Below are 13,141 nucleotides of genomic sequence, written 5' to 3' on the forward strand. Positions count from 1 at the left end.
GGGGGTGTGTGTGATGTGAATGCCATGGTGTGTGGGTGGAGGGAGACAGGGTTTCTCTATGTAGTCCTGATTGTTCTGGAACTTGCTCTGTAGACCAGGCTGGCCTTGAACTTGGAGATCCTCCTGCCTCTGCTTCTGAAGTGCTGGGATTAAAGAACTGCACCACCATTGCTGGCTCTTTTTTTTTTTTTTTTAAGTTTTATGCTCAGTGGGACCTGGGTTCCTTTATTAGGCTGGTTGGCACCCTCACCCCCGAGATTACAAGCATGGGCCACCACAACCAACTTTTTTTTGTGTGGGGGTGTTTCAAGAGGGTTTCACTGTGTAAAACCCTCCAGGCTGTCTTGGAACTCATTCTGTAGACCAGGCTGGTCTCAAGTTTACAGAGATCTGCCTCCTGAGTGCTAGGATTAAAGGCATATGTTGCCACCACTAGGCTCACATCCAGCTTTTTACATGAGTGCTGGGTTCCAACTCAGGTTCTCAGGCTTAAGTGACAAGCATTTTACTGAGCTGTCTCCCAGAAGGGTGAAGGTTTCCTGGTGGGGATGGGAGAAGAGCAGATACTTCTGTAGTCAGGTGATCTTATTATTCCTTTACATTCGCGTCTCAGGATTGCTCTTGCATATTTTTAATATGATCATAGCTGTATTCAAGTGTTTATTTGAATGTTTATTTGATATATGGGATGACTGGGGTGAATATCCAGTAAGCAGTAACTAAGAGGTAATATAGGAAAAATTTAATTGACTGAAATCCACTAGGTGGCAACATTTACTCAGCTGCCCTGCATCCTCTTTTCCTATGAAGATGTTTGAGCTTGCTTTTTCCACCTACACCATTGAATAGCAGAGAAAAAGAAAATGGTTTAGCAGAGATTTAAGTGTTTTTGAAAGTGAGGCTATGGAATAAACATGCCATAGTTAATTTGTATATTCATCACATGGGTTGGACACTGAGCATTTGGAATTGCTTTTTGTGCCTGTGGGCAAGTTGCTTCTGCTTGGACCCAACCAGGCATCCTGATAGAGACCTGAAACTGGCCTATCTGGTCTCTCATGGTTCTTCTGCTCTACAATTTGTGGCTTTGGTTATAATTTCCATATATTTAATTTTTTTTTCCTGGTAAGACTAGTCTTTAAGTTAAAAAGAGAATACTTAACCTTTTATCAAACGGCAGAGTCATGATTTAAGAAAAAAAAAAAACTCAAGCCAGGCGGTGGTGGCGCATGCCTTTAATCCCAGCACTCAGAAGGCAGAGGCAGGCAGATCTCTGTGAGTTCGAGACCAGCCTGGTCTACAAGAGCTAGTTCCAGGACAGGCTCCAAAGCTACAGTGAAACTCTGTCTCAAAAAACCAAACCAAGCCGGGCGGTGGTGGCGCACGCCTTTAATCCCAGCACTCGGGAGGCAGAGGCAGGCGGATCTCTGTGAGTTCGAGACCAGCCTGGTCTACAAGAGCTAGTTCCAGGACAGGCTCCAAAACCACAGAGAAACCCTGTCTCGAAAAAACCAAAAAAAAAAAAAAAACAAAAAACAAAACAAAAACCCAATCTCAAGGGAGGTTGTGTTTCACAAACTAGCCATCTTCCTGGGCTAATTTAGGATGCTTGACTCTCCTAAATGAGGCTGCTTATTTACCAGGTTTGCTAAACTCGCAGCTTCAGGGATATTGCGATCTGTACAGAACTGTCCAAGGAGTTATTGTATGTGCTCCGCAGCAATTGAGCCATTAAGCTCTAATTGGTATTTTCCCACTCATGGTTTTGTGTTGGAAGCTTTGAAATTATTTAGGAATTCAGTGCTCATCAGCCATTTTGGTGACAGTAGAGAGTGTTGAGAACAGTTTTGTGTATGAACTGATTATGATTTTTGCTTACAATGTCCTTCCCTGTTGGTTTGTTATATTGCAGATGAAATGGAAAGGGAAGGACCTGTTTGATTTGGTGTGCCGGACACTGGGGCTTCGGGAAACCTGGTTTTTTGGACTGCAGTACACAATCAAGGACACTGTGGCCTGGCTCAAAATGGACAAGAAGGTTGGGCTAGATCTCCATGAAACCAGTGGGGGAGGCTTGTACTTTCCAGTTGTTTTGTTTTTGTTGTTGTTTTGTTTGGTTTCTTCCTGAGCATGCACTTAGCTCATTTGCTTATTGTTGGGGTATCACAAGGACATAGTAAAGAAGAGGGCAATTTTTAATATTAAGTCATATGTTTAGGAAACAAGTCCTACAGGCATTTCTGTTCTCCACAGACTCTCCCAGACAAGCAGGATTCACCATGTCTAAACCTTGACCAGCTTTTCTACCCATTGTCACTACTCTGTCTGCTTTTTGGCATTATGCCCTTCCGTTTATTGAACCACTAGTCAGGTTTTATGGATAACATTACCTTTGTATACTTTAAAAAAAAAAACAACAATTTATGTCTTTGAGAGATTCTCCTAGGACTCGTGTTCATTTTTTTTTTTTATTTTAAATAAGTCTTTGAGAACACCAAGACCCAACTGACTTAATCATTAACAAGACTTAAGGAATAAAGAGCCTGAGGAGAAGGAGCAATGCCCATTTCCTCCTCAGGATTCTCTGGGGTTTCTTAAGCACGTGAAATCTAGGTTTCTAGTAATTTTGAAGATGGCTTGAAAATGGCTCAGGGAGGCTGCCCATTTATGGGCTCATATATCCACACAAAGACACGCCTGTCTATTTTCCTGACTACCTAACAGTGAACACAGCTGAAGAACATGGCCAAAAGACCTCTGATTCCCAAAGTGACTCCATGTCCAATTCTGACCCTAAATGGTGCCCCTGTCAATTGCCCCTGAAGTTACCTCCTGCATAATGTGATAACCAGCAAAAGTCCCACCTTACTAGTGTTAAGTGAGATATTCAAATTGTGTTCACAGCATGTATGTGGTGATTGCCTTCATGCTTAGAACTCCCGATCATTGTCAGTTTCCGTGGTCAGTTCCAATGATTAGAAACTCCAGGTGCCACAAAGAGCCAGTGCTGAGGAGGGCAACTAGATTAGACTTATTGTGAGTCCCCTGAGACTGCCACTGGAATTCAGGCAGGCATATAGAGAATTCTGAAACACAGCAAAGCTTTCTGTGTCTTTTTATGATTCTCAGCAAAGTGAATTTTAAATCATACCTGAATGTTAGCCAAATGGATATTAGATTGGGGGCATCAGGAGTCATAGAACCTGCTGCTCAAAGGAAATAAATTATGACACATGTTAATGGAGCCTGGTAGCATGTTTATGTCCTGAAATGAAATTCACTCTGGAGAGCAGATGGTCCAGTCTTTTCAGGGGGTGTTGGGATTGCTAGAAGATTAAAGACAGTGGTTTACTTACTGCATGCAAGCATTTTGTGATCATCTCTGAAAGATTCCACGAACAAAGCATTGCCATGATGGCCATGTTTTACTTCTAGTATTCATAACATATAAACAATGTCACAAAGATCTAGTTTATTGTGTTTAAGTTGTATTCCAGGGGAACCTATTAGAGTGGTCAGTAAAAAAAAAAAAGGAATAAAGGAAGATGTTACTATTTCAGAATACAACTTCAGTCTTTCATAAAGGATAATGCCCAAGATCTTTGAGTTATACATTCTAGTTTTATAGCTATTTTCTGTGGCTTTGACACTGCTGCTCTCTCTGTAGCTCTGGTCACCCCTTGAGTTTATTGATTGTTTGATTCAGAACCCCCTATGCGAAGTGGAAATTATCTCTTGCTGTGGATGGCTCTGTGAATCCTTCCAATTGTAGAAATACAACCTTTGGGAAATGGGATGCTTGTAACAAGGGAAGGGATTTCATACCTTCCCTGCAAAGCATACTCTGATAACAGTGCGTGAAGAAGAGGAGCCAGCACAGCATGTCTTTTGTCTGAAATTCTGCAGGTGTTGGATCATGATGTTTCGAAGGAAGAACCGGTTACCTTTCACTTCCTGGCCAAATTTTATCCTGAGAATGCTGAGGAGGAGCTAGTTCAAGAGATCACGCAACACTTATTTTTCTTACAGGTACACTGGCTCATGCTATCTCCCCCAGTACTAAGAGGACCGATTTGAGTATGTTTACAGAAGCAGCCCAGGCCAACCCCTTGGAGTTGACCACAAATGCTTCTATACTGCAGAAAATATTTTGCCTCCAAATAGTCAGTCCTTTTGGTTCAGTAATGGAAAAAGAAAAATCTTCAGAATAGAACTTTCCCCGAGTGATGAGAATTGGTGTCAGATGGAATTGCAGAGGTGTGATGATGCAGCACAGACAGAAGCAGGTTATAAACCTCCGTGACCATGGAGCCCAGTTTCTTCTAGCTAACTTGAAAGCACTCTGAGGTTATAAAGAAAAGCTTCAGAGGCTTAGCTTAGTTCCTCTAACTGCCGACAGCAAGGCAGTTCTTCTGAATGGCAGTGACTCTGGTCTGACCCTTGCCTAAGGCATTTCAGACAGCCTGCTCTGTGCTACTCTGGGTGTATATTGTCATTTCCTCCTTCACTGGATTGCAGGCCCCTTAAAGATAGGCTCGTTGAATATACAGTTGGTATTCTTAAATAATTCTTCAACCAAACTGAAGAAATTGGGTGTTCCAGAATTACAAATTGACCATCTAGGGACACAGGGAGTTGCTTATTTAAGGATGGAAACCTTACTTTGTCAGAGAGCCTCCTCAGTTTTATGGCTATCTGTGGTGATTGATGCTGAAATTGCGTATGTGCCCCAAGGTAGCCCACTGTCTGTGATGTGACAGATTGTAACAGGGTATTAAATGCATTGACTTCCCAGAAGTACACCTGGGATTCTTCACACAAGCCTTGTAATATGGAGCCTCTGTGTTGTGTTCAGGATATAGATTGTGAACTGTGACATTACTCTCTGTATAATGCTGTGTTGTGTTGTGTGTGTTGTTAAGAGGATCTCACTCCATAGCTAAGGCTCATGCCTCAGCCTCTAGAATGCTGGAATGTGTGCCCCATGCCTGGCTAACTAGTTTCTTTTACAAAGGAGTTTCATGCATGCATGCATGCGTGTGTGTTTTAGGTCAAAAGGTAGCCCTTTCAGATTTTTTGTATTTTGGTTTCTTTTTTATCTTTTGTAAAGATACTAGGAGATCTGAAGGTTTCACTGCTTTAGAACATCTCAGCTTTTATTTTCATGTAGTTTAAAACCTGGGGAGAACTGTATGTGTGAATAAAGCCACATGAAGTTTCTTTGGGGTTGGGAATATAGCTCTATAGAATGCTTGCCTTGTATTCATGAAGCCTTGAGCATAGCGAACTTTTGTAATCCACAGGAAGATCAGAAATTTAGGGTCATCTTCAGTTACATAGAGAGCTCAAGACCACCTTAAGCTACATGAGACCAGACTACCTTAGTATTATAGGAATGACTTTCCTGTGAGTACCTGTGACTTTTGCTTGATTTTCCTTCATACTGAGATGTTAGGTTGTTTTTATGAGTAAGCAAGGCAACGTCTACTAATATAGGAATCTGTGAAAAGAGTTGGCTTTCCTTAATGTACCCCCACTTCATGTGACTCTCTTGTCCTTGTGTCTGGAACATCATACACTGCACCACTGTACAGAGTTAGGTGCAGTGAGATATGTTAATTCAATATTATGGCTTAGGAATTATATTTCCTGAACCTCATGTGTACTTAAAAGTTGAATCGATCAAATTTTATTGCTTCCTTTTTCCTTAGAGCAGCACATTGAAAGAGATGACTTTTTTCTACAGTCATAATTCAGTGGCCTTGATGCCTTTTGTCTTGTATGAAGATTGGAAAGTAGCTTCCATCTCTTCTAGGACTGTGTGTGTTCCACAGGGCCCAAGACTGAGACAGAGTGCAGCCACCCTTAGCCATAGCCCCCGTCAGTCTCTGCTGTAGTCAAGCAGATCGTCTTTACTCTCCAGCCTTGACTCTGAGGAGAAGAGATGAGGGCTTTTGTGCAGCAAGCTTACTGGTAACTTCTTAGCGGCTGAACTCTCAACTGGTCTGCAACACTTTAAAAAAAAAAGTCTCCTTTGTCAGAAAATCATTAATAGGCTGCTTTGGCAGTCCTCGTTTAGAATACCTGCAGCCATCCGCTGTGACCAGGCGGACTGCTGTCTTCCAAACATGCCATCTCATGATCTCCTCCCCTCCCCCTTCTCTCTCTCTCTCTCTCTCTCTCTCTCTCTCTCTCTCCTTTCTCTCTCTTTGCCCCTTTCAGGTGAAGAAACAGATTTTGGATGAAAAGATCTACTGCCCTCCTGAGGCTTCAGTGCTCTTGGCTTCCTATGCTGTCCAGGCCAAGGTGGGTCCAAAGAAAGAAAAATGCATTCTTCCTCAGCATTAACATGCCACAGCATGGCTCCAATTTTCCATTTTTTTGGATTTTGGAGACTTCAGAACAACTTGCCCCCGAAAATGAGATGCCATGAGAGTTGGGTATCTACTGTTGCTGCCATAACTTCTGCATATTTTGTATATATGTATATTGTGTATACAAGTGACAAGCATATCATTCTAATGACTTACAATTCATTCTAAGTGAATTCATTCAAAAAGATGGATTCTCTATGTAATCTCATTATGCACATGTGGTTCATTACATTCATTGCATCAGCTTTGTTTTATTAGTCAGGGAAAGTGAATTTATGGTCTCTAATTATGATCAAATGAGGCCTTTAGGTGAACAGGACCCAGATTCTCTATCCAAACTCATCTTTCCAGAGAATACATTCTTAGAAGCCACACTTCTGGTGAGGCCCCAGTAAGTATACTTTGTGCATGTGGCTAGGAGCTGGGTCTGCTGAGCCTGCTAGGCCCATTGGTGCTGTCTCATCAGCCTAAAGTCGTTTATTCTCGGTTAGACAGCAGACCAGGAGTGGTGAGAGAGGAGCATCACTGAGTTTCTGTCCCATTATAAGGCCACCTAGAGTGTTTGATGACCCTTGAGTTTCCCACCTTACTCACATTTTCAGATCAAAGCCAGGAATGACTTGTTTGCCATTTGGAATGGGAAAAGGGCTTCAAAGTGTGTGTGCTGGTCAGGCCAGTAGAAGCACAGAGTCAGTTTAGTCATTTGATGACCCATTAGTGTCTGCTGAGTAGGCACAGGGCTTGAGACATGAGGCCTCTTAACTGTCCGATGCAGGCACTAGAGCAAGTTCTGCCCTCAGTGATTCTCCAAGGTCTTTGGGTGAAGCTAGAGACAGAATCTATGGCTTTAGAGTTATATTTTATACCTTCCTTGAAAAAGGAATAATTGAGAAAACAGGAAATGGGCTGTGGTTCAAGTAAAGCATATGCTCCTTTTATGCTTTGATCAAGAATATTAGTAACAGGAAAAATGTATCCTTTCAGTCCTAACAGTGACAAAGCAGTCATCATTTCTTTCCTTAAATCCATGTACTTGGCTCAGAATTGAGCCCCTTTTTTGCATGTTTCTCCTATTTGAAACCCAGCCAAGCTCTCAAGGATATTACCTCAGTCTCAAAGGCTATGGGTTTTGGGTCACAAATTCAAAGCCCACTTATTTGGGAGCAGAGGGATGGGATTGTTTTCAAGGAACCAGCAGATCTTTGCTTGAACAGATTTCACTGCAGGAAAGCCCTACTTATTTGGCTTCTGCCAATTTGGAGATGAAAGTGATTCACAGACAACATATGTGGTTCATATGGAGGTAGGTGCTCGAACTATTTTTTCCGGTGTTAAATTTAGAAATCTTACAAATACAGGTAATTTCTAGCTTTTAAAGTCTGTATTCAGGCTGGGTGTGGTAGTGCACACCTTTAATACTAGACAGGGCAGCCAGATCCCTGTGAGTTCCAGGCCAGCAAGGGCTGTAGAGTGAGGCCCTGTTTGAATTCAGGAAACCATGTTACCAGCTTCTCAGACTACTGGTTAATAGTGAGCACATATGTAGAATGAGCCTTATCTATAATGTTTATCAAAGTGCTCAACAGACTATTTCACAAGATACCCCATGTAGTATTTTTGGAAGCCAAAGCTGACATAATTAAAGGTTAGAAAAGGTGAATGAGCTGGGCGTAGTGGTACACGCCTTTAATCCCACCACTTGGGAGGCAGAGGCAGGAGGATCTCTGTAAATTCAAGGCCAGCCTGGACTATAATAGTGAGTTCCAGGACAGGCCAGGACTACGCAGAGAAACCCGTCTTGAAGAAAAACAAAACAAACAAAAAAGATGAATGGTTTGTTCAGGGTCAAAATGCTTTTATGTTATTTCTATACTTATGAAATGTACAAGCCACTTATTTTGTTGTGTTTTGTTTTCATGGTACAGGGGACAAAACCCAAAGCCCAACACGTGAGGCAAGTGCTCTACCATACATGCCTCTTCATGAAGATTGAAACAGTGGGACGAAGGGTAGAGCCAGGCTGGAAACCCAGGTGTCTAGGCTGCCTGACCCAGCACTTTGTTCCTGCCCCTTCACTGTCTAGTGAAGATTGTGGAGGTCAAACATTAACTTTCACTAAATTCTAGTTTCATTTACAAGATGAACACTGTGGCTGGAGAGATGCTCAGTGGGTAAAAGCATTGTCTGCTCTTACAGAGGACCCATGTTCAATCCCCAACATCCACACACAGCTCACCATTATTTGTAGCTCTAACTCCAGGGGATCTTACACCTTCACACAGACATACATGAAGGCAAAGTACCAATGCACTTAAAATATAAGCAAACAAAAACAACTTGATGGTAGGATGCTCATTATTAATATATTAATTTTACCAATTCATAAGTAGAAAGTAGATCTTCCTATTTACTGATGCTTTTTTTTTTTTTTTGGTGTTTTGAGACAGGGTTTCTCTGTAGTTTTGGAACCTGTCCTGGAACTAGCTCTTGTAGACCAGGCTGGCCTTGAACTCACAGTGATCTGCCTGCCTCTGCCTCCCAAGTGCTGGGATTAGAGGTGTGTGCCACCACTGCCCGGCATCACTGATACCTTCTTTTTTTTTTTTTTTTTTTTTTACTGATACCTTCTTAAATGTCTTAAGTTTTTATGATGTAAATATTTTACTTGTTTGGTTAGAGTTACACCAGGATATTTTACATGATTTGTGGGTACTGCAAAAGCTGTCATTTTACTGATTTCTTTCTTGGTTGTGAGTTAACATTGTATTCAACTACTTAAATAAAAGTTTTTATCAGTAGGAATTTCCTGATGGAATTTTTAGGGTCATAATGTATACTATCATGTCATTTTCAAATAAATACACTTTTAGGTAATCCATACTTATTCCTTCCATTATGTACAGTTTGTTTTCTTCCTAGCCATTCTGAAACAGAAAGAAATTCTAGAAATATGGAGAAGTGAAACTGAGCTCATTAACACATGGAACATAATTGTGTGCAAATGTATTCATTACAGTATTTCAGCTGTTGGGATGATATAGACACACTTAATCCCAAAGCATAAAGAAACAATTAACTTCAAAATATAAATACAAATATTAATCACATGGTTCAGTCAACAAGAACCATATTTCTTGGTTCTTGTTTGAGTTATGCTAGAATCAAAAGAATAGATCAGTCACATGACAAGCAAAACCATCTTGCAGTTTTTAAGCCACCTGTTGATTTTATATGGACAATTTAGTGTTTCAAGTGTGTTTTTCTTTCTTTCTGAAATATGTTTGTACTGAAAATTACTAGGAGAGAATAAGGGTATCATTCATGAAACTTTGTGCTGCCTGTAGGCTCTTTCAGAAGGAAGAAAAGAATAGTGTGAGATGGAGCTAGAGAGATGGCTCAACAACTAAGAGTGCTTATTACTACTGTTCTTGAATCAGACCTGCATCTGCTTCTCAGCAGTTTACAAACCTGTAACTTCAGTTCTGGGGCATTCGGTTCCCTCTTCTGGTCTCTGAGGGCTCCTGCACACATGTGGTACACATATGCACACATGTGGTACACATATACTCACACACAAAGGCTCACAAGCATACACATAAATTAAAAATAAATAAGTCTGCCCAGGCTTTGTGGTGCGTACCCTTAATCCCAGCACTTGGGAAACAGAGGCAGGAGAATCTCTGTGAGTGTTAAGGCCAGCATTTGACCAGTTCCAGGTCTGCCAGGTCTACATACAGAGACCTTGTCTCAAAAATAATGCCTTTAGAAGTATGTTCTGATCTAACTTACAGCAGCAACATGTGAGAACACCTGCTTTTGTACATCCTTCACAACAATGGATATGATCAGTCTTCTGAAGTTTTGCTGTCCTGTTTCAGAAAAACAGTGGGTTTTGTTTTTTATTTTTTGTTTTTTTAAATGTATTGATTTGCAATGGGACTAAGCATCTCCAGGGTTAGCTGGCCATTTGTTCTTTTTTACTCTGCAGTGACTGTTTATGACTTGCCCCTTTTCTGCTATGTTCTTGTCTTTGTCTTACTGATTTATAGGAGCTCATCTATGGTGATAGCAACCTTTGTCTGCTATTCTGTGTCAGTCTTGAGAATGACTTCACCAATCACTATTGTTCCCACCCTCTCTTGTCTGGTACTTTTATGGATTTTTGTTTATAGGTTTATATCCTTGATTCATATGGAATTTAGTGACTATATGTAATAGATATCTATTTTACACAGATGGTTACAAAGAAAAGAAGAGAAAATATATAAACTGGGAATGGTGGCACATGCCTTCAATCCCAGCACTCAGGAGTTTGAAGCCAGCCTGGTCTACATAGCGAGCTGTAGGACAGCCAGGGTTACACAGAGAAACCATGTTTCAAAAAAAAAAAAAAAATAGAAAGGAAGGGAGGAGGGAGAGAGAGAGATTAAGAAAAATAAATGACAAACTTTGTTTATTAGAACCCTTTTAGAACATTTGGTCTGATTTTTTTCCATTGCATACAGAGAGGAGATCAATACCCAGAAAGAGACTCCTTTTAGCTTAGGCTTTTCAGATGACTTGTCCCTAGCTCCTTGGGAGTCTGAGGCAGGAGAATTGCTCAAACCCAAGAGTTTGAGGCTAGCCTGGGCAACATAGGAGATACCCACACACCTAGCCTCCTGAAAATAGGAGAGAGAGAGAGAGAGAGAGAGAGAGAATTGTGTAAATAAATGGTGAGTTCTTTGACATTGTAGTATTGGAGGTCAGACTCAGGTCAGTAAGCACTTTGCCACTGAGCTCTACTCCCAGCCCAAAGCAGCAAAGAGCAATTATTTTGTTTTTGTTGTTTTTTGTTTTGAAACAGGGTTTCTCTGTGTAGCCATGACAGTCCTGGAACTTGCCCTGTAGACTTTAAATTCAGAGATCTGCCTGCCCCTTCCTTCCAAGTCCTTGGATTAAAGGTGTATGCTACCACTGGGAAGTTGATATTTTAAAAGAATTAATTAGATATTTATGTATTATTGTGTGTGTGCCTGCCATAGCGCGCATGTGGAAGTCAGAGGACTACTTAGAAGAGTCGGTTCTCTCCCCTGCATCATGTGGGTCCTGGGAATTGAACTCAGGTCGTCAGACTCAACAAAGGCACATTTGCCTGCTGAGGCATCTCACAGACGCACGATGGTTTTTGTTTTTTGTTTGTTTTTTCAATAATTAAAAATTACATTTTTTTTCATTTGGCAGGGGTGAGGTTGTGATGGGTTGTAACATGGATGTAGAGGTCAGAGGACAACTTCCTTGAGTTATTTCTCTCCTTCCATCATGGGTTCCTGGGATAGAACTTAGATCATTAGACTCAGCAGCAAAAATTTAACTGCTGAGCTATATCACAAACCCAAGAAAAAATATTATTATTATTATTATTATTATTATTATTATTATTATTTTGGTTTTCGAGGCAGGATTTCTCTGTGTAGCTTTGAAACCTGTCCTGGCACTACCTCTTGTAGACCAGACTGGCCTCAAACTCACAGAGGTCCGCCTGCCTCTGCCTCCAGAGTGCTGGGATTAAAGGCATGAGCCACCACTGCCTGGCTGAAAATTTTTTAATTAGTTATTTTTATGTGTATGGGTGTTTTACCTACATGTATGTCTATGTATCATGTGCATGCAATTGCCAAGGAGACCAGAAGAGAGCATCAGATATCCTGAAACTGGAGTTATAGATGGTTATCATTCACTATATGGATGCTAAGAATCAAACCCAGGTCTTCTACAAGAACAGCAAGTGCTCTTAACTACTAAGCCATGTCTCCAACCCCAAAAATTGTATCTTAATTGTCAGTTCTTCAAAGTGTTGATATTTGCTTGGTTTGCTTTAATTCTAAAAATTGAACATGGATCTGTTACATGCTAAGCTACATTACTGATCTACATCCCCAATCTTCCTTTCTTGCATTTAAATTTAAGATGTTTATAAGGGGCAGCATAAAAACAGGTTTTGTAGGCTCTGAAATTTAGGCAATTTAGGGGTTTTTCTTTAATACAGGAATACCAAATGATGAATATAAGATTACAAACAGACCCACAAAGCTTCAGAGCTTTGAGACTTCACCTTTCTTACTTTCACAGTAAATTTACCTCGATCTTATCATAATGCTTCTGTTACATAAAAAATGAGGAATAGTCATTTCCATCTGTAGTGTGGTATGGCTTTCTTTTATTTTTACTGCCACAACACCAGCATTTTTCCCCTTTGTTTTTTAAATAGACATTAAGGTAGCTTTGATGTTGTGAGTGGAGTTAGTTCAGTGAAGAAGCTCTTTCAGCAGAATCTTCACCACCTTTGCATTGCTCAGATGGAATATATTTGGTCAGTGTAGTAGCTGGGAGCTTGGTATAATTTAATAAGGGGGGTTGTTAATCTTGCAAGCTTTTGAGACCTGAATTTACAACTTTAACTTTGCATATATGCTTACTTTTGCATTGAAATTTGGTTCACAAGTGTTGAAAAGCTTGCAAATACAATTATCATGGCTTTCAGTCATCTCTATGAAGTCTTCAGTAATGCAAAGGTCGCCATGATGCTCATGCCTGACGTTCACCAGGGTCCAGCACCACCCCAGAATGCTTACCTGGGTTTCTTTACAGTTTGTTCCTCGCTTTCCAGGTGAGGATGCTGTGGTTTAAGAAAGAATGCCTTGTTTAAAGTCCTCTGTAGCAGCCCTCTAGTGGTCTCTTCAGGGTCCTCCAGGACTAGTGCTCTCATTTAAGAAAACTTAGGCTGG

At 40.8% G+C, this 13,141-nt stretch overlaps 1 protein-coding gene across 6 annotated transcripts in view; it reads left to right on the forward strand.

Annotated features, from left to right (window-relative positions):
* LOC121459447 (merlin) overlaps positions 1-13,141 on the forward strand; it is a 95,350-nt gene that overhangs the window by 33,679 nt on the left and 48,530 nt on the right. For all 6 annotated transcript variants that reach the window (XM_041669227.1, XM_041669226.1, XM_041669230.1 and 3 more), the window contains exons 2-4: positions 1,913-2,038; positions 3,907-4,029; positions 6,223-6,306. In XM_041669227.1, the coding sequence (XP_041525161.1) occupies positions 1,913-2,038; positions 3,907-4,029; positions 6,223-6,306 (333 nt within the window). The remainder of the gene's footprint in view (positions 1-1,912; positions 2,039-3,906; positions 4,030-6,222; positions 6,307-13,141) is intronic.

This window comes from Microtus oregoni, unplaced genomic scaffold (genome assembly GCF_018167655.1).
Source record: "Microtus oregoni isolate MIOR12 unplaced genomic scaffold, Mior012 000019F_ref0000042, whole genome shotgun sequence".
Taxonomy (NCBI): Eukaryota; Metazoa; Chordata; class Mammalia; order Rodentia; family Cricetidae; genus Microtus; species Microtus oregoni.